General features: G+C 26.3%; 1 protein-coding gene across 10 annotated transcripts in view; it reads right to left on the bottom strand.

The window, feature by feature from the left end:
- The window catches only part of Lmpt (four and a half LIM domains protein limpet), a 913540-nt gene that overhangs the window by 100696 nt on the left and 788801 nt on the right, over positions 1-24043 (bottom strand). For all 10 annotated transcript variants that reach the window (XM_075376627.1, XM_075376625.1, XM_075376628.1 and 7 more), the window contains one exon: positions 22115-22289. In XM_075376627.1, the coding sequence (XP_075232742.1) occupies positions 22115-22289 (175 nt within the window). The remainder of the gene's footprint in view (positions 1-22114; positions 22290-24043) is intronic.

Raw genomic sequence — 24043 nt, 5'->3', positions numbered from 1 at the left:
GACGGAAATGTATACAAAAAGAGAGACGAGAAAAGTTAGTGAGAGGAAGAGAAAAAAAAAGATTACTTAATAAAAAAAAAAAGTGATTCAAGAGAGGAGTTGGTTACGATCTATTACGCAGATGAGAAATTATGTATGTAAAAAACTGATAATAGTAATAAAAACCGAAGAATCACAGTTTCCTGTCAAGATACGCCCATTATTATAGAAATAAGGTCTAAATATTTGCGTCATCAAATATTTAAAACGTAATATGCAAATTAAATCTGAATGCAATAGTTCATTAAATGCTATTGTTACAATCATTAAAAAATAGTAATACTAATGTATAATAACTTGCAATAGATTTGTAAAGCTAAAAACGCATACGATTTAATTTAGACTATTTCCCAATTAAAAAAAAAAAAAACTACTAAAATTATTTATTTAACAAATCAAAAAAACGTATACATTAATTTATGGAAGATATTTCCCTAGAAAATCTATTCCTGAAGAAATAAATACATATCAAATTTGTGAAATGGAATAAAATTTTAGATAATGTAGGAATGAAATAAACAGAAATAATATTACAAAAATGTTTAAAAATTTATAATAATTTGCTTTATACTTTTTAGTCATACATTAATCAAATTATTATCATACATTGCATGAGTTTAATTAGAAGGTTAGTTTGATTTAAAACCTTGCATGGCCGTTTTGCAGATTTTGCAATTTTTTACAACCGCACCTTTAATTTACCCCCGTATGGGAAGATGTTTGCTAAAGTAATGGTGGAATATTGTACTGTCACCGATCTTTCTAACTATGCAAAATTTCATCAATAAGCAATGTCAAGAAGTATGTTAAATTAAGGAAGGATGATTTGAGAACAAACATGAAAAAAAAATTGAAAAAACATTACGAGTTAAAATAAAACAAGTAAAAGAGGTCACAACAAAAGCAATGATAATATGTATAAACTTTTACACTGATACTACGAAGGAAGGTTTATTAGAAACCTGAAAATCTGAAGACAAGGCTCAAAAATTTATGGCCCTAGCGCAACGCAACAAGTGCAGAGCTGTTTCAAGGAGCAGTAGATAATATTAAGATTACCTTATGAATTACCAATATCCGGTAATAGATAACAACAAGAAGAGAAAGATATAGAACAAAAAATATTAAAAATTAAAAAATATGACTGCCAGAAATAAAACTTGCTGACAAACACTGCTCGTTAATATAGGATAATTAAAGAGTGTGCGGGTTAAAAATTTATATATAGTATAATTTTTATTTTTTAAATTTATAAATATATACATAATTATATAGCCTATGATCCTCCCTGTATCGTAAGGATACCAACGCGGGATCATACATCTAAATCGATTCAGCCGTTCAGCTGCTACGGTGGAACAAACATATATACATACACCCAAAAATATATTATACTCCTTTTTTGGCAGTCGTGTAAAAAAGGCAATAAAATATCTGAAAGAAAAATTTTCCTGCTGAATAACAAACTATGGAAAAAAGGTTACCTTTATTTGACCCAAAAGTATCATAAAACCAGTTTTCCTTGTTATTTTCTTTTCAATTTGTATATAAAAGATACATAAATTGACCGAAAAATTTGACAGAATAAATAACCAAAGAGAAAGGAAAGAAATGAAAAAATGAAATGTTGAGATACGCTGATAGTGATGGTTTTTTTATAGAAATAAAAAATTAATTAAAAAAAATTTTGAATGACATAGGTTTCACGGTAGGAAATTTTTTTTAAAGATATGATAGGCACCGACTGCTTTAGTCATAAATCCCAATAAATTTTTATAGTACATGAAAAATGCCATGTCTGACCGGGATTCGAACCCTGGGACCTACGGATTAAAGTCCGAAAGGATATTCCGCCATAAAGATCGGAAAGTTATTCAGTTTGAAAAAAAAAATTAAATGTGACAGAAAAGATGACACAGGTACATTAAATTATTAAAATAGGAAAATGCTATTTTCAGATTTCAATGTATTTTACTACTAATTAAAACCTTCGACCAAGAAAAATATAATACTTAAAAATAACAAGAAAAAATTTTCACCACTATCTAAAAACCTTTTTAACAGGAAAGGAAATATTTTATAATAATCTAGAAGACCCGGCAATGCTTCGCTATTGCTGGATTTGAGTATATATATATAGATTAAATGAACACAATTGAAAGTTTGATAAAACATTAAAACAAATTAACAATATAGAACTTCACAAAATTTAACCTTTCACTATATTCTGTTTTCCCTAATTATCTTGTCCCTTTTTCTCTTCTTCAATTTTCCTCTATTTCACTTTTATATTTGGTTAATTTACAGCCGAAAAAAATTCAACCGATAATAATATATTTATTACTGCGTAAAAAAAAAATGCCGTGAAATGTATTTTTTTTTTTTACATTTCGAATAATTTTTTTTTACTAATCTTTATTCCGAATTATTTAATAATCATTAATATTTTTCGTTATCAAATTTCTACTTTATTTATTTAAATTACGTTTGAAATAAGTAAAAAATGGCTCTGTATATATTACACCAAATTACAGTAAAGTTGAAGAGAATTTTTTTTTATAATAATAATATATAATTATTTTAATGACTTTTTCTTTTAATGTTTTGGATGAACTACTTTTTATTCCCTAATAAATCGGTACTATCAAACAACTCGTGCTTGACAAATAACGATTAAAAATAAATTTAACAACATTCTAAACAATTTATGGTTTATTATAACAAATTTTCTATGTAACTGATTAAAAAATTGCAATCATTATGTTATTATATATAATTTAATAGGCTTTATGACACATTAAATATAATTTGGTACACATCACTTTCCCGCCTACAATTAAGCGGGAAAAGGAGATTGGCGCCATCAAAGAAAAGAATAACTTGTGTTCTGTTGAACTACCATTTGAGTGTTTCTTGTACATAGATGGCGTGTATGAAACCACTTTGACAATAATAATCTTTATAACAATAGTGAGCTGGCCTCAATATTATGTAATATAAACTTTAATGACTCAATCTTTAAAGTATTATTCCCTATTTTATATACTTCTTACAATAGTTAAGTAACAAAAGTTTTTTGATATTGTAATTCACTTAGAATAGTAGGTCAATAAAGTTTTACAACAGGTTTTGAAAATTAAGTGTAAAAAAACTATTTTATAATTATTAATGACTATATTTATTAAAACTGCATTGTCATCATTAATTGTGCAGTATTAGACCAAACCATTAAAAAGATAATATATTTCAAAAAACTAATTAATATAAAACTTTCAAGATGGCAGTAATTATTCAAAGAATTGCTAGTTATAATACTCCAAGGTAACAGAAACTGGTTGTAGATGCATATCACATGATATAAGAAGTCGAATATGATAAATAATTTTAAAATATATGCATAAACATATACAAACATTAAATCAGCAAACAAAACGGTCAAGGTATTCATTCATTGGAAGAAGTTACAGATCATTTCTTTACCATTGAGAAAATTATTTTGTAAAGTTAAATGATATACATAAATTTTAATACGTTTCTGACGTCATCAGTATACAAGTAATTCATAAATAATTTTATCAAGAATTTATTGATCAGTAATTACAAAAACTTTCTAATTTCACAAGTAACAATTTTATATTCTTAATTAATTCATGGCTTTTGAGCAGCTTGTGAGTTAAAGATCTTGTTTTTTAATGTAAATATTGAATATTAAACTCTAGAATACGACAGTTAAGATTTAAATTCATAACTAAACCGTTTATTATTTGTAAAACAATTAAGAATGGATAACATTTCAAATAAAATAGTAATAATAGAAATTTATCTATATTAATAACAAAATTAAAGCTGTCTGGATATAATTTTAACTACATCACACCTAAATGAACCACTCACTGACTGTTATACTAGAACAACACCTACCATACCCTTACAATATCTAATCACTTAATAGATTAGAATCAATAATTAAAGGATTTTAATTAATAGTTCATGAGGAAGAACACAAAACATCAATCTTCAGAATTTATTAAGCTAAATGTTTATATTTATTAAATTTTTAGACAGTTATATTACAGCTATTAAAACTACATAAAATAAAACAGATATCTTCTGGAATGTAGAAATGATGAATCATTTAAAGAGAGGACACAGGAGTTTCAAGTGCATGTTTCCATTGAAATGTAGACTTCCATCTCAGGAAGTAAATGTTTAAAGTTTTATATATATATATATATATATATATAAAGATAAAATATCAAGTAAGATTTTCCTTAAAAGTAATTTTTAAAATTCATTATTTTGATTGAATGAATGGGAATCAAATAGGGTATGTTGGTTTAAACTTCTGCTAGTACAAATTTTTTCTTATTCTGTTTAGCCTCTGAAACCACCGTAAGGTATTACTTCAAAGAATGAATGAAGATGATGTGTATGAACGTAAATGAAATGTAGCCTTGTACAGTCTGAGGTCAACCATTCTTGAGATGTGTGGTTAATTGAAACCCAACCACCAAACAGCACCGGTATCCACAATCTAATATTCAATTATTATTATCATTATTACTATTATACAGCTGTTTCAATCGTTTACAAGATGTAGCCTCTTCAAGTCTAGTTCGATAGGTAAGCCTTCAACAGTTCTCGCCATGCCTGTTTGTCCTGCACCATCCTCTGCCAGTTGGTTCCAGCCACCCTTCTAATGCCTCTGTTCCATCGGTCGGAGAGGCAGGCCACTCAACCTGCCTCATCCATTTTTTTAAAAATTATTTTAGTCATACGTACTAAAATAGTTTAATTATTTAAAAATAATTAACATTATCTTTAAAATAGTTAAAATAATTAACATTTCTTAGTTCTACTAATAATCTTATTTTGAAAGTTAAAATCATACTTTAAATCCATTAAAATATTTTATAATGAACCTCCAGTGTCTATTTAAAAAAAATAAAACAAGAGATAAATGCCAAAAAAAAAACTTAGCTCTTTAATATAGGATAATTACTAATATTTGATAAAGAGCATGCAGGTGACAATTTTGTACAAAGTATATTTTTTCCATTTTTTAAATTTATGTGTACCACCTCTCTAGTCTTTATGCCCTGCCACTAATGAGGAACCCCCAAGGAATCCCCCACCGGGTTTTGTTAATTGATTGTATCCAAGTTTATCAACTTATTATCTTTGCTTTCTTTCATCCATATTATTCATTTATATTTTTTATATTAATGTGGAATATTACCATTTCAGTTTGTAATTTGTTAAATTTGATCTTTGTAATGTTGCTCTAATTACAATTTTTCATCACTTTCCCCTGTTCCTTTCAGAAAATGTCTACAGTAATTTCTTTATTATAAATTTATTTTTTTTATGGAGTAGCATAACTAATAAATATTAATTATATTTTGATCTGATTTTTTTCAATATTACAAAAAACTACTTTTGCTGTTAAAATATCACGAGATGAGACTCAGTTCCTCACCCACCCAAAGAACTAACTGAAAGATGACGATTACTGTTTAATATATTTAAAATGATCATCAAACTCATACTTTTTAATTTTTGTAAACTATTCTTAAGCATTCTCTTTGTTATTTTATTCTGATAACCATCTTGAATTCTTAATATGTAGATAAAAAATTTTTAATAAGTAACATTAGTAAAAGTTAAAAAAAAAAAATAAAAATTAATAGAACGATAACTAATTAATGATGAGATGATAACTATATTTTATTACTGGTATTACACCATTAATATAAAGAGATTTAAAAATAATATAATAACAGAAATTAATTAAGTTTTAATAATAAAATTCTAAGTATAATTTTTATATCATTTTTTTATAATGCATATTAATATATTTTTATGATACAATAAACAATTTAACTACAATAGTTTTCCATAAAACTTGCCCTTCACACAAGGTTATAAGATATAAAATGAAAATATGAGTAACTTTAAAAGTCAAGATCATTTTACTGCTTTTTTCCTTTCCCATGTCAGTATTTTATTTAAATGGATTTTATAAAAGAACACTACTTTTACCATTGTGCTTACAGCATTTACCATGAATTTAGTTAACCAAACAAGATTTAAAAAATAATAATAATCAAAACACACACAATTCATTTATATAATAAGTCTAAATATTTTATTGATTTAAATGAAAATTACTCTTGTTTTTCTTTTCTTTCCAACCACTATGAATCACGTTTGCACAGTTTTGAATTCCTTTTTCTTTTCCCAAAAGGTTTTCATTCTTGTGCTCTGGTTGTTGCTTTCTTCTGTACTTCTATTCAGGTTTATATCCTTCTTTTTCTTTCTCTCTGGAAACTTAGATTCACGAATCACTTTTCTAATTCATCTCTGTCTTAGCACAGATGCTTAGAAAAGTTTAATGTTTTTAGATTTGTTTCTAATTCTTTAAACTGGTTTGTCTTTGTGGCTCTGTTTATATAGAAATTAAATTTGTTTTGTCGATCTTTGGTTGTTACAATCTGTATAAATGTCCATAAAACTGTAATTTTCTTTTCTGGATTGTCCCCTAGTTTTTCTGTATATTTGTAAATTTTTTTTTCACTTTTCAATTTTTTCTTAAAATTATTTTTTCTACTTTTGCTATTTTGTATTCTGAAAATAATTGCAGACATTCTGCCCCATACAGTGCTTCTAGTAGGATTACAGTTTTATAGTGCCACAATTTTCAGTTATATGAATGGGATATTTTATAGTAAATGTTCATGAGATGATAGGCAGTTTCCATTTTTCTTACTCTATTCTTTATCCCATTTTTTCAATTAAATTTGTGATATGATTTCTCCCAAATATTTAAATTTTTAAACTCTACTTATTTCTTTATTGAAGAGTCATTGGAAAACCAGTTGTTACTTTTTTTTTAAAGAAATTTGAAGACCAATTTTGCTTGCACATTCACTTAGGTTTTGAATTTTGATTTTAGTCTCATCTACATCTCTTGTGAAAATTGCAATAATGTCTGCGAAGGCCAGAATGTTGGTATTATTGAATTTAGTTTTAGTGCCCATTTTTATGTTTTCATGTTTAACGTCTTTTTTTTAAAGTCCTTTCTCCCATTCTCTTATAATTGCAAGAAAAACTGTAAGACTTCATAAAAATTTCTGTTTTTATGAAAAAAGATAATTTTTTTTTCACTATGATATGTTCAATGTGAGAATTACACAAAATCAAATAAATCTTTAATTTAACGAACATTTCATTCCTGTATAAAAATGTTTTTCACTACCATATATTGATAGACAATATCAATCAGTAAGATCATCGAAAAACTATAACTGACACACTATCACTCCAGCTGAAATTTTTTCTATGCAGTTGTGTAATCATTACTAATCATAGGAATATTATTATTAAATCTTTTGTTTTTATATATTTCCTCATAATGTAGAATTATGTTAAAATATGTCCTTTTTGCCTACATATAGAATTATCTAGAATCCTGTTTGTTGTTTATTTATTTTTCTAAGGTGGTTGGCAACTGCTAACCATGTTACTGTTTGTACTAGATTAAGGTGTTTATTATATCTTTGTTGGCAGCTGTGTCCTGTCTATTCAATGTAGAACTTTGTACAGTTAATACGAGTATAATATTTTTTTTTATCTGAAAGCTACAATGTGTTCGAAGTTTTTTATTTAAATTTGTTTGTGAGCTACTTTTTTGAATTTTAATTTATATAGTTTATTGTAATTTATTTTTTGTTTTTATTTCATTTTGTAAAGGTGTGTATGTTTTACATTCATCTGGCTTGTTAGGTGGTTAGGTGTTTTATTGCGTCAACTTCAATACATATGATTTCAAATGATATACTTGTTGAATAGTTTGAGGAATTCTTAATAATTGTAACTGTCATTGATCCTTTCTTATATATTATAAAATTATCATTTTGTTACTTGTGTTATATAATAGTTTTGTAGAGAAAACTGATTAGTTTACCATGCTCTTATTCAAATTTGAATTTTAATTTATGATGAATGTTTATGTATGTTATCAATCATTTACATTATTTAGTTTTGCCTTGATGTAAAAAAAAAAGCTAACAATACAGTTGTAGGATTTTCCCGTCGCAGCTTTTTTCTGATGCATTGCTTACATACAACTTAATTAAAAATATTTATAATTTTGATTATATTTTTTGTTAATTAACTAAAGCGCGTATTTCATTCGCGCAGGTACTAGCAGCCACTTAAAATACTTTTTTACACTTTAAATATTATTCATTTATTTAATTATACCATCACCTATGATGTCACAACCTAGAAGATTACAACAGCTGTATATTAATGCTAGTTTATTTAGAGCATTTTTTTGGGGTGTGGGGTGCAATTTTGCAAAAGATCTTTTTTTGCAAATATTATTAATTTTTAATTGTTAACAAGTGTGCCTAAGAAAAATAAGACCTTAATTAGGTGAAATATTGAGATTATAACCTTGCTGATTACAGCCTCACCCTTTTGACCTTTTAAGTTGAAAATTTAATGGCAGTAATGCCCCATACATAGAAGTAATCTGACCAAGTTTGGTCAAAATTGGTCAAGTAGTTCTGAATATATTAGTAGTGCAACACCAAACACACACACATGTGCATACAAACATCCAGAAAATTTCCATCTGATTTTTTGGGTTCCTTAGGTGTCAAAACATCAACATCCAGTGAAAACTGCATATGCCTAAAGTTATAGCTCTGATATAGTGCTAGACAGGAAAGTAATAGTGTCAATGAGTATCTGAGCAAGTATATTATTTTGTAAATGAACTGATTATTTTTGAATATATGTTTGTTTTATAGTGTAGAAAAGGCTTTATTAAGGTAATAGAAAAAGGAAACCACCATTAAAAAGTCTATCAGATCATTGATAATAATTGTTAAAAAAAGAAATTAAAAAAAAAGATGACACAATAAGGAATTTTGTTTTCAAAAGATCTTTTTTGGCACCACTATTTGGTTCCTTCATCTCTTATTTATATTAGAATGTTATAAAATTTTGTTTTTATATAAAACAAACTTTTTTCAATAGCTGTTTTTTTTTTTTGTTTATTTTAACAAACAAGGAATATAATTTTTTTATATCGGTACATTTTGCTCTAATATTGGTTATCTTATACATTTGATATGTAATCTTACATAGTTTTAAAATTATTCCTGAAAGACATATCTAAGATAAATAATCAAACTAAAAAGTATATTTAAATTACAATATGACATTTTGAGACCAATTTGAAAAAATAAATAAAATTATTGGCTAAATATAATTATCATGGCTTCTATTCACAATAAAAAATATATGTAAATTTTAATTAATTTTGGCATGATGTAATCAATAACTAATGGCTGGTTCTTTCTGATATGAACCTTTCTTACTATAATGAAATCTTATAAACTAAATATGCCTAAATTAAGTGAAGTAATACTGAAATTTATCATTGGTAAATATATTTCATATTTTATGCAATATTAGGTATTTAAAAGAAAAATAAATTTACTAATTTTTAAAAATATTTCTATTATTTTAATATTGCAATCTAAAAGTTGCCTATAAAGAATAAAAAAATCAAGACCAGCTGATATTACAAGTCAGATCCTAACCACTACAACTTGTCAGCTGGTGCTAAATAGACTTAAATATATACAAATAAATATTAATTAAACAAAATTAAATAATGAAAACATTCATAAAGATTATTTCTCAAATACATATGTATAATAAAATACTTTTAAGTATTACTAAACGATGGCTTATGTGTTATGAGGGTGCTAAATGCATATTCTTAAATCCACTTTTTCCATATAAGTATTTACTGAGCTAAGTTACACTTTTATATAAGTATAATACTCCATCATTAAATTGTTAAACGATGGCCAAACACATTTTATTGTAGGGTATTAACATTTATTTGTAGCTAATGATGACAACCAATTAAAATTTAAAATAATTTAGGTTGTATTAGATTACGTACATTTATCATCACAAAGAATGATTGGACCCTCATTGATATCTGTAATAACCGTTATACAAAGCCCATGTAATACTGAAATGGTGCAATAAACTCACAGTTATGGAGTGATAAACCGTTGGTTTCAATACCATATGAAATGTGCACATTAGTCTGATAACTTCATAAAATGGTAAAATAATGTGGATAGAGGCATTATTTGAAATAAATTTGCTTTAAACAATAGCCAAATTTTAAAAATAAATAACTCAAATATGTAAGAGTTATATCAATTAACAACTACAATTTACAACAATGAACTTTTTTAAAACTTATAACTTTTTATACCGAATCAATATTAACTCAGAAATATTTTTGTTTTTATAAATTTTGCTAATTTAATTTGAACCTTTATATGTTAATATATACTTTTTTAAATATGCAAATACATATGGGTATGACTAATATGTTGCTTTAAAACACAAGTTAATTAGCATTTGCCGGCATCTTTTGAACATTTAAATGTATGAACTCACTGAAACGCAATATTAAAAACATTTAAATATACGATTCAATATAGCTCAACCTATAAAAATCTTTTGTAAATGGCAACCAAAATAAAATCCAACAACTGTTTGAATGGCTCTCTTAAAAATAATGTTTAGCTCTTACACGAGCACAATAAAATTTCTTATTTTATGTAATAACATTAAAAATGCATCATAAATGAAAAAAATATTTTTATTTGCCATTTGTACAGTATATAATTATACATTATTTAGATTATGATATAAATGGGGCTTTTGCTACTTTACATATACAAAAAAAATTTTGCTCTCATTTGTCATAACTGATAAAGGGAATGTGCCGTAAAATCTTGATCATATCAGCACCACAAAATACAAAATAAATTATAAGTATTAAAAAAAAAGCTTGCAAGTTATTGTAAGACATAAAATAAAATAAAAAAGTTAGAGTAAAAAATATATTTTTTTGAAGTGGGGAATAAATTTTAAGAAACGTTTTTCTAAAAATATTCATATATATGTAAAGCTTAACAAATTTGCTCAGATAAAGTTTTCTATAAATCTAACATCCCTTCAATTAAGACTAAAATAAGGAAAATTTAATTTTCAAAATCTCTTCTGTATTTTGGGTTCGAGATCTATAATTTTAAAAAAATTTGGACATTTCTTGATAGCTCTATATATGAAGTATAAACTTCCAAAAAAATATTTTTAAATATATAAATTAAATGAAGATAGGGCAAAAGAACAAAAAACATATATTTCAATTTTAAGAGGTGGGGGTCTAGTTTTTGGAAAAAAAATTTTTTGGACTATTTATACGAGTACATGCATTGTATGTAACAAATTTGATTTAATACAGTTTTCTCTAAAATACCTCTGGAGAAAATCAAAAATAGCTTTTCAAACATCCCCCACCCCCTTTACAAATTTTGAAAAAATTAAAATTATTAATGCCTCATATGTAGAAATATTTCAGCTAAATTTCAAGAAAATCGGTTTGGTCAATCCTGATATATAAGGCCCAAAAGCAGTGCAACACACATACATACAAATGTTTTTTGGTCTAGACAAACTAGTTGGACACTAAAATGTAATAATTTGCAAAAAACCTGATACCCCATTTTTGACATGATTACCATACTTTCACCCTTAATATTGCTATTCTTGCTATATTTTCTGGGACAGTAAATTGTGATTAAAGTTCATTTTAATAAATAAAAATTACAAATAATAGTATAACAAAGTCATGAACGTACTAGCTCCCCGTCGCAGCTTCGCTTGTGCTATATGGTTATTTGTGTTTCCTGTAGCCGTCAATCTTTTTATGTTATGTTTATTAGTCAAGTAACTGGAGGCAGTAGCAGCCAGTCACACATATAGTAATGGTGGCAATGGTTGTGGTGGTTGAGCCACAGAAATCTATACCTTCGCACCCGTTAAAAAAACCCGAAAAGATTCTTAAATATCTACCTGAAGAGTACTTGCAAGCCCAAATCTACTGAACATCTCGTTTACTATAGTCCAAATTGGGAAAATTTAAAATCATCGTTCAAAATTTTTTTACCTTACTTCATTACCTTTCAAGGTCAAATTTCAAAAATCTAGAAATTGGTTTATTGACTTGAAGATAACACTCAACAAAAATCAGGATGATTAATTCATTTGATACTAAGAAATTAAAAAAATAACACTGTTTCAAAAAAATTCAAAAATCAATTTTAACTGTAGAAACTATGAATGAAACTCAAAAAATCTAAAAATTGGTTTTTAGATGTAAGTTTGAACTGATTGATTATGAACATCTATTTTCACGACGTGAAAATAGACACTCACAGTTCACAATTCATTAAAGTTTGTGCATCCAGTTGAAGCATACATTTATTCATTAAATTGTTTCTAATCATTCAGTTCAAATCCTGTTCACAGTTCATTAATTCAATTCATTAAGGTCGGTGCTTTAACTGGCAAACTTCTACTACTACATATACTTTTTTTTTTTTTTTGAGATCAAATATATCCTCCTCAGTTATGTCAAGAAACATGGGTAAAAATTTAGTAGTGATAGATCAGGTAGTTTTTTCATTTATCCCAACCAAAAAAAATCCTCTTCCTCTTTATATGATAGTATAGATATTAAGGTTTTTATTTTTTTAATTAGTATTTTTAAAAATTGATCAATAGATTAATATTGGGCTCTATTAAATAAATTTGTTTAACAAATCAGTTTCATTAAAAATTAAAATGGAAACATAATAAGATTATATTTTTTCTATGACTGTTAATGAAAATTATTTAAAACTTAATAAATTACCATTTGAACTTAATTTAAATAAATACTATAATTTTTAATAATCTACCTTGAAATATCCTTAGTTGTTCTTGCAGTCTTTGTCAGTGACTGCAAATTTTGTTCTCATTACGCCATCAGAGGATGTTATGTACTATCAGTATTTTTGAGTTTGACATATTTAGAATGTGGTTAAAAAAGTGTTCTATATTGGAATTGTGTTTGCTCATTGAATACATCATTTTTATGCATTTTTGTACGTTTATATAATATATTTATAAAATTAAAGTTTACTAAAACATGATTCTTTTTGTGTATGCATAGAATAGAAATAACATTAGCCAGTGCTAGTATGACAACAGGATCAATCATTGAACATCCACACAATAAAAACATTTTAAAGTAAGTTATAAAAACGTACTTACTATTAAATCTGGTCTGGTTTACAGTTTATTGTTCAAAATAAAATAAAGTGTTCTTTTAAAAGTATTTTGTAGTGTTATGATAAAATATTTACGATATCTGCTTTGATGCAGAAGAATTTTGTTATTTAGGAAAAATAACACGTTTATAGTAGGAGTATTTGTTATATATAATGTAATATTTACTATAATAAAAAATTAGCAATATTTTCAGCATTAACTGTTAAAAAACCTTCTATAAAAATTATTAGTCATACTGTTCACATTTCTTAACTAAACTAATAAAGTTAGTTGAATATTTTAATCTATAAAAAACTTTTTTAAAAGATTATTTTTAAAAATGTTGATTTTCATTTTAAAATCATATACTTCTATAAGGTAAAATTCATTTTTAGATTCAGTTAAGTATATTTTAATAAAAGTTTTAAAAAATTTATTGAACATAAGTGTTCAAAGTATATTAAATTATATGCAATATTTCACGTGTATATCTGTGCAATATTTCATGTGGACATCTGTATAAATAATTACCAGTTTGTATAATAAACAATTGAGAAATATCAAATAGTACCTTGAAATCATAAAATAAAAGAGTAAATTAGATAAATGAAACAAGAATAAAAAAGAGATAAGTTAAAGGTATTTCAAACATCCCATTTATCATATTGTAATCAAACAAACTCAATTTTATCATAAATATAACCAATAAATCATCTTTAAAATGTAAAATCAAACCAATTTAGCTAATGAAAACAGATTAAAAAAATAGAGATACAAACAATAAATACAGATATAATAATAGGAGAACTATTTAACATAAATCAAAAACAAAATCATAATAATCATACCAAAACAAAGAAAAACATTAGACAGTATGTATTTTCCTATTATGTTAAATATAATTAATTTTATGTTAAAAAAAAAACAACAACAGCTGTCAAAGAGATTAATTTAACAACTGAAAATATCAGCAAAAGATAAATCAATATGTATATACCTCATAATAAGATAATAACTAATAAAGTAATCTGAACATGATATAATAGCAGGAATTTATTTTTAAATGTTTGTTATAATAATGATAAACCAATCAAGATTAAATAAACACACATAGCAAGTTTAACATAGAGAAACTGAATAAATTCACTTTTGTTTGGTGTAATGCTTTTCATTTACTTTTGACATTTTCATACCTATATTAAAACTATTTGGTCAGTTTTGTAAAAATAAAACTATAATTACGCAATTTCTTCTAATTCTTTAAAAACATTTATAATCATAGACAGAAGTGAGATATGAACATCAGTACAAAATGTGTCTGTCATTAAACAACCAGTATATGCCACTGTTATATGTTTTAGATATTTTGATATACATTTGAATATGCGCTGACCTTCCATGTTAATGTGGTAGTACCTCAGCCTTTCACCTGTAATATACTGGGATTGAATCCCATTCTAGTTTATAATTTCATTTACAAGCTATAAAATTTCCATATAATTTTTTTTCTATACAGGTTTGAATTTACATGGTAAAATTATTAAGAAAAAAAAACAAATTTTGAAAAAGGATGTGCATAAAAATGTCTCGCTTTTAAAATATTTGGAAAAGTTCTTTCAGAAGATCTTTTGAGAAATTTTATTCAGCAATTTCAGTCATGGAGTTGTAAGTAGCAATATAGTTGATGGAACTGATTTTTAAATTGTTAAGATGCCTGTATAGTTTCATGTTTGCGTTGTATTTATCCATTTATTTGTTTTTCTATAAAATTTTGTGCGCTTGTAATTTCACATTCAACTGTATTGAACTCACAGATATATATTTATAAAAATCCAATTTTAGTTAATTTATTATTATATTTATGTGGATGTTTATTGAAATGCGATTTACAAAAATGTTGATGCTAATTTTGTGTATAATGCTTATATGTTGTACTGCATTTTTGTTTTTAATATATGTCCAGTTTGTGCAATGTAATGTTTACTGTAATTAAAAGTTTATGCTCCTAAGATGTTGAATGTAACAGTGTATTTGTTGTCATGACATACGAGTATGTATCACATAGGACATTTTGTTTGTAATTCAAAAAGCATCTCAGAAAGTTTCTTTATTGAAAATGTTAGAAAGATGTTCTGGAAAAAAACTTGAAATATTTAGAAAAAGAATGATTTTTCAAAAATGTGTAGAATTTTACTAAACCTTTAAAAATAATTTCCATTTCCTGAACTCCATAAACTAAAGCCATGACTTGATAAATCATAATAAAAAATAATTTTTGGGTAATTTCAAGTGAACTGCTCCAAAATTTTCAAATCAGATACTTAAAATACTACATCAAAAAATATTTTAAACAATTAACTATACTATTTAAATAAATTTTAATGATTTAAACCTGAACAACTTGTTGAAAAAAAATAACAATAAATAATTTTTATAAAATGGCAAATGACGGTAAATGACATAACCTCATGGCAAAGAGACCACAGCAATCAGAAGATAATGTGACCATTTTATGAAACATAAAATAATTTATCCTAACTTCTTCTGTTTCTATAGTGACTTAAACAGAACTTTCTTTTTCCTGTTCAGCCTCTGGTAATTATCTTTCAGAAAATACTTTAGAAGATGATTGAAAATGATATGTAAATGAAGTGTAGTCTTGTACAGTCTCAGTTCGACCATTCCTGAGATGTGTGGCTAATTGAAACCCAACCACCAAAGAACACCAGTATCCATGATCGTATTCAAATCCATGTAAAAATAACTGACTTTACTAGGACTTGAACACTGGAACTCTCAACTTCTAAATCAGCTGATTTGGGAAGATGCGTTCACCATTAGTCCAAACCGGTGGGTTGCAGACTTAAACAGAACTGACTTTAACTGGAAGAAAGGCAGTTTTGTACAGAGACAGTAGGCATGCCCACTGCTAATATTATGATACAGAAGATGCTCCAAGGAGAATGGGTGTATGACTTCACAGTGGGGATTATAACAACTGTAATGCGGAAAAAAGAACGAGTAGCAAGGGGGGTGGATAGCACCCTGCGGAGCTGCTGTTCACCTACACATGCGCAGGTGAGCAGTGGCTGTGAGGCACAGGGACTTCGGAACCCCCGAGCATTAAACGACTGCATTTCCAGCTAGGACTTCCTGTTGGGTATCAGCTAGAAGCAAAGGCATCAAGACTGAGTACCAGCTCCTGGAATGGGGGAACAGAGATGACATGATTCGACCTCGTAACCCCACGGGTTAGAGGCAGGCAATCAAGCAGCAAGATTCTACCAGCGAGCTCAAAGACATCTCCCGGGGCTGTATAGTGCTTCACAGTAGGTCCGGCCTCAGGAGTAAGTTGGTATAGCAATTAAAAAAAAAAAAAAGGTCAAACAGAAACTACCACCACAATTTCTATTATTTATTCATGTAACATGTAATGGAATTATAAACTATTAAAAAGAATTATGAGTAAATTAATTTTTGAAAATTTTTCACATAAAAATTCTGCACTGATATTGAATATATTATATTCAGTGCATATACTAAATATTAAGACTTATGAGATTTATACCAACAATACCAACATTAATAGAGTTAAACATTTGATGCTAATTTCTATTTAGTGAACACTTTAGACAATGCTAGGTATATTTAGCATAATCGGGTTGGTCTAGTGGTGAATTCGTCATCACAAATCAGCTGATTTGGAAGTTGAAAATTCTAAGGTTTAAATCCTAGTAAGGCTAGGATTTTTACACAGATTTGAATACTTGATTGTGGATACTGGTGTTCTTTGGTGGTTGGGTTTTAATTAACCACACATCTCAGGAACGGTCGACCTGGGACTGTACATGACTGCACTTCATTTACAATCATACATATCATCCTCATTTTCATCCCTGAAGTATTACCTTATGATGGTTCCGGAGGCTAAAACAGAAGAAAGAGAGGGATATTTACCATAGTTGCTTCTTTTTGTTTATGATTGGACTGTCTTAGGCTCATGTATGCATAGTCCTGACTTCTTTCGTTTCAAAAATTGTTTCTTGCTACCTTAACTTTTCTATCCTTTCTTCGATTCACTTAATGTATTTCCTTTTGCATTTTTCTAGAAATTTTGGTTCATCCACTAGTTTTCTAAAAGATTATCTTGACGAAAATTATTTCTTTAGAAATATTTAATAATTTTAGATCTTTTTCAATGTTTTTGAAACATTTTAAGTTTTCATTTGTTTTGAAAAAATTAAATATTTGTTTTATTAATGTAATTTCATACAATCTATTTAAGTGACCATAAAATATTAGTTTTTCCTCATTGCACATCTATTTTGGTAAATTTCTTTTGATTTTCTTAATTTATACATATTATTGTAGTGTATTATAAAACAAAATTACATAACTAATTTATCAAGTTTCATTCACACTTAAAATTATTTTATGTAATATAATTTATTTTATAACATTCTTAATGGCTACATATGTTTTTCTTCCTAGTATTTAAGAAATGCTATTATAATAAATATGGCTTGATTTTAGCAGTGTATATACAACATATTATGTACAAACAACCATGTACAATAATATATTAAACATATTATATATATATATATATATTTAGCTTCATACTAAAGATATATGTTAAATAAACAACACAAAACAACAGGCTATACAAACAGTGGACAATATGTTAATTTTACAATTCATCTTCTTAATACATCAGTGCATAAAACTGCACAGTAATAAATTTATTCTGATTTAGTAATAATATTACCTTTAGATCTTTACAGTGTACTGTTACATGAAAATATTATTTATGAGGATAGTATAAAAATTAATCTAACTTCCCCCCCCCTCACTTCTCTCTGTGTGTGTGTGTGTATGGTGTGTGCGAGTGCGCATGTGTGTATAGATGTACTTATGAGAGTATTTTTTAAATTGTAGAATTTATATGAAAAATTGATCACTAAGAGAATTGTGTTCACCCATCTTTTTTTTAATTATCGTTAAGGACCATGTATTAATGACAAAAATCATTAATAGGTGTTAAATTTATATATATTTATCTTCAAATTTATTAACAAAATGACTTCAATGAAAAAAATTATGAAAAGTATGAATGATTAGTAGCTACCATTAAAAAAAATAAAACCAAAAAAACAGTATTCATTTAATTAACGGTTAATTTCTCTTTGATATAAAGTTAATTAAACTATATTATATTAACCTGAACATAATTCAAGGCACCAAGAACAATTATAGAACAATCTTATTTATTGGATAGTTTGTTAATTAGAGCAATCACTAACAATTTTACAAATTACACACATTAACAACATTTAACATCACCAAAAATTACACAATAAATATTTGGTACAAATAAGCTTTATTTAAACTATAAACTTTTTAATAAAAAACTGAACCATATTAAATAAATAAAATGATTTCAAAAATTACATTATAACTTTTTCAGTTACTTTTGTGATCATCAGTAGTGACTGTTGTTCTCACCATGGTTTTTAGAGCCAATCACTTTATTTTTAAGAAGTTTGGGAAATTTTTTTTTTGAAAATAAGGCAGACCATATTTAGAACGTAAATGAAAAGTGTGATTGTTCTGAATTGTGTCTGCTCAGTTAGAAGATATATTTTTAGTGTGTTTATTTGTTTGATAATATTTAACAATGTTAATATGTGGGCATTATTAAAATATCAAGGTTGTTGTCTAGATTTAACAACAATATGAGAACAACCTTCATATTATACATATACACAAAAAAGGCCCACATCTTAACACTATGAAATATACAAACATAAAAAACCATACAGCTATGAATACACACAGTTCAAATACAAGACAGTATTCAATTACATTCTATATATGTTTGCTAAGTTCAAAAAATTATCACCGATAATATCAACTGGAGAGATAGCATGCCAGATTATACATATGAATTAAATTCTAAACAATTTGTTATATCCATGCTATAGCAGATGATCTAGTAATTATTCCCAATTCCAAAGATCAACAGAAGGCCTTCTTTTAATTGAATAAAGTAGCAAAAGAATATAACATGAAAGTATTCTCAGGAAAAACAAAAGTAATGGGCTTTCTATGGTAAAGATATCATCAGATCAATAATCACACATAGCAGGGAAATCATAGAACAAGTGTAACAAGTAAATTATTTAGGATATAAAGTTTCAGTCTGGGGTGAATCAGATGTTCCACGTAAAATTGAGAAATTTAATTACTATAATGGTACCATACAAAGAGTTTTGAGAAACTCTTTTTAAAACAAATGGAAAAAAGAATTCAGGCGCAGAGATGAGATTTTTAAGAAATATTGCAGAGTTACTATTTGTCGGATAGGAAGAGGGATACTGATATCAGAAATGTATTAAATATCTATAACCTTAATGAGCAAATCAAAATGTACAGACTAAATTGGACAAACCATGTTAAAAGAATGACAGAAGGGAGAATACCTAAGCTACTTTACAAGTGTTAGCCAACAGGATGCAAAAATTTAGGACCTCCATGGAAAAGATGAAAGTTCAGCTTCTGTAATCGTAGCAGGTAGAAACCAAAAACATGAGGAAGAAGAAGAATATCAACTGATGAATAATAAACACGAATAATAAGCATCAGTAACTGAGTACGGCTGCAAGAACAGCTAATAATATGACAAAGGTTTTGAAAACATTATAATTATAAAATTTAGTTTGGTTTGTTTTTTAAAAAAAATAGTTTTTCATCCCAACCCATCAAGAACATATAGCAAAAACAAATATAAATTTTATAAATACACAAAACTGTTATTATTAATGATTCACCACAACTAACTACAGTATACCTTATTTTAAGGTGAAAGAACAAACAAATTTTCCTAAATCTAATCTTTTCTCTAATTTAAATCTTACATGTACGCAATTTAAAAATTACTAATTAAAATAAGTATATATACCATTATAGATAACAATCAACTATTGATTTCAAGTAACTTACTTTTATTAAAAAGTTTTAATAAATTTATTAATATTAAGATCTGACATTGGAAATAACCCATGAAAATACTGCTTGGTTTCTACATGATCTTAATATGTTAAATGTATTTGACAATAACAAATTGAATAATTAAAAAATGCTAAAAAGTAATTTTATATTGTATAAAATTCATTTATCATTAAGTGACTTTAACTGGGCACCTGTTGCTGTTTAAGGAATAAATTATTGTTACTTTCAGTAATTATATGAATAGAAAGAACTGAAATTTAAAATGAAGAAAAAGTTACAAAACTAATAAAATAAATGCAATCAACTCAATATCTGTAATTTATAATAATTTTCAAAAAATGTCAATAAAATTTAACTACAAAATCCCATGAAATATGTAATATTAGTAAAAATAAAATGGACTAAAATTACATAGTAATGATAAAAAATATTGGTGGAATGTTACAAATTAATGTAAATGATGCAGAGATCATCTACAAAATCAATGTAGAGATCAATGTAGTACTTTATAAAACAAATCGAAATACCCTCAAAACCCATGACTGCGATACATAAACAATCCTGCTACTTCCCAATGAATGATATGCAGCAAATATGTAAAAAATGATCAACTGTTAATGGTAAATAGAAGAGTACGACACATCATTAAAAAAAAAATAATAAAAATGACATCTTTAATCATTGATATCATTTGACACTGACAATCATTGACATTAATCATCAAATGATATCAGTTAAAAAAAATTTGTAGGCACAATAAAAAATACAATGAAATCTTGGTAATTTTAATCCACGTTATTAAAAATTCTTAAAATTATTAAAAAGTCAAACTATGTAAAATATTTTTGTTAAAATATTTTATTTTTAAGAATTGTTAAAAAAAAAATTTGCCTTTTTTTTATATTTCCATAAATTTATATCATCTTTACTATTTAATTTTAATGTACTTTTCTTTTTTGATTTTTTTCTGAGTAAAATTATGAATCTAAATGCAGTTAAAAAATGCAGGGCGATTGATAAAACTAAATGTTGTCTATCAACAAAATGGTTTAAAAAAAAACAAAAAAAATGAGAAAATAGGTTAAAAATGAAATTACTACATATTGTTTAAGGAAAGCTGTCTTTGATAAGGAAAATAAAGTATAAATAATAAATATTAGGAGAAAATATAATCTAAAAATGGAAAAAAAGCTATAAACTGATAAAACGTAAGGTAAATAAAAATGGAATTATTTCGCTACAAATCCATATTCCATGTCTGTTACTGTGACTTGAATACTGAGAAAATTATGAATGCTAAGACAACACATTTACATAATTATTAATGCAACTGTATAAAATAGAGTGACATAATTTTCACAAAATAAAGATTCATACATTTATGATCAAAACTACATAATTACGAGTAAATATTGATAAAATCAAAGTGGAACAATATCAAACAGGTATTTTTTTAAGTATTTCAATAAAAGTGGAAGAACAAAATTTTAAATGAAATAAATGTGAAACGCTGCTGAAAATAGAGAAACAATTTTTAATTTCATTAATATTTTTAGACGGAATATCATTCACTACAACTTTCAGGCAAATTTTAATAGCATTATAGTATGGGCATAATATTTATTTAGTATGTAAAGCTAAAATATTTAAGAAAAAATGATTGACTGTAATATACTTTAAATAAAAGATAGATACCCCATACTACTGTAATAAAGAACAAATAATGATTACGAACAGGTTATCAGAAATATACTTTGGTAAAAAGAAATAAAAATTATGAAAACAATGGCAAAAAAACCCAAAACCAAAGAACTGAAATGTTTATAGTGAATGATAAAATGAGATGGTAATGATGACTCACCAGCTCTGAAGATTTGGTTGCAGCCATCGCATCGAGATGCAAATTGGGTATCGTAACAGTTGCCACAGTAAATCTTCTCTCCCTTAGATCCAAACTGCTTATCAACTAATGATACGTGGCACTTCTTGCAGAGAAAACATGCTTCATGCCAGTGCTTATCTTTATAAGACAGATCCTGTAACGAAAGTGTAATTATTTAATTAATGATGTTAAAATTGTAGATTGTTCATACATACTGAATAAAACAATCAATTAAAATTAGTTAAAGGTATGTTAAACATATAAAATGAAATAAAAAGAACTTTCGTTAATGGATTTAAATATTCCAGTTTTAATATTGGTTACTAAAATGTGCTAAGAAACATTCTTGAAGTAAAATAAAGTAAATAATAATAAATTAATGTAATGAAAATCTATACTGCATTTGCTTTACAAAACTATTTCATAAATTAAAATATTAAAATCTACCTACTGAATCGTTAATATTTTATTTTTGCCTAAAAATAAAAAAAAAAATATTTATATTTATGACATGTTTGTCATAACAAATGATACATTTAGATAAACATATATGAGCTATATAAATATGTATATGAAATATTGCCAAATAATATTCATCATGAAAAAGATGTTTTGTAAAAATGACTGTGAAATTTAAATAAAAAAACAAAGTTATACTAGAAAATATATGTTTTTACATTAACTGATCTTTTGCCAAGCATCAAAAAGTAGAATTTTACTTAACATTAGTGTAATTTATTAAGCAAAAAAAATATTCTTGGACAGCATCACATTCATCTATTACTGCTTTATAATTTCTAAATATACTTTACTAAGTAAACAGAGCATAAAATAAGATACTAATATGATTTTATTTAAACTTATATTAAATTTAATGAGGAAATATTAACTAAAATTACAATTTTTTTAAAAAACAATGAAACAAATTTATTAACTGTAGTTAAATATAAATGATATTATCAACATAAATATTAAAAAATTATTTATTTAAACCTACAAACAATAAAAAACACTTATTATTAAATATTAATACAATTAATACATATTAATCTCAAATGTAAATATACTCATATATTTTAAGTATATTTCTAAAACAATCCAACATAATTGGCATTTATAGACCTAGAAAAGGCATTCGATAACGTAGACTGGAATAAAATTTTTTAAAAAATTAGGGATCAAATACAGAGATAAGAACAATTGCTAACATTTACAGGAACCAATCAGCAACAGTAATAATTGAAGAACATACGAAAGAAGCCATAATAAGAAAGGGAGTCCGACAAGGATGTTCCCTATCCCCGTTACTTTTTAATCTTTACATGGAACTAGCAGTTAATAATATTAAAGAACAATTTAGATTCGGAGTAACAGTACAAGGTGAAAAGTTAAAGATGCTACGATTTGCTGATGATATAGTAATGAGCTTTCAGTCAGAAATATAATTTGTTTACATCAAAAATTAATTTAAATGTCAGGAAAAGATTTTTGAAAGTATATGTTTGGAGTGTCGCTTTATATGGATGTGAAACTTGGACGATCGGAGTACCTGAGAAGAAAAGATTAAAAGCTTTTGAAATGCGGTGCTATAGGAGAATGTTAAAAATCAGATGGGTGGATAAAGTGACAAATTAAGAGGTATTGCGGCAAATAGATGAAGAAAGAAGCATTTGGAAAAATATAGCTAAAAGAAGAGACAGACTTATAGGCCACATATTAAGGCATCCTGGAATAGTCGCTTTAATATTGGAGGGACAGGTAGAAGGAAAAAATTGTGTAGTCAGGCAACGTTTGGAATATGTAAAACAAATTGCTAGGAATGTAGGATGTTGGGGGTATACCGAAATGAAATGACTAGCACTAGTTAGGGAATCTTGGAGAGCTGCATCAAATCAGTCAAATGACTGA

The sequence above is a fragment of the Lycorma delicatula genome, chromosome 10 (assembly GCF_047948215.1).
Source record: "Lycorma delicatula isolate Av1 chromosome 10, ASM4794821v1, whole genome shotgun sequence".
Taxonomy (NCBI): domain Eukaryota; kingdom Metazoa; phylum Arthropoda; class Insecta; order Hemiptera; family Fulgoridae; genus Lycorma; species Lycorma delicatula.
The sequence above is the reverse complement of the archived record's forward strand: the minus strand, read 5'-3'. Positions and strand labels throughout refer to the sequence as shown.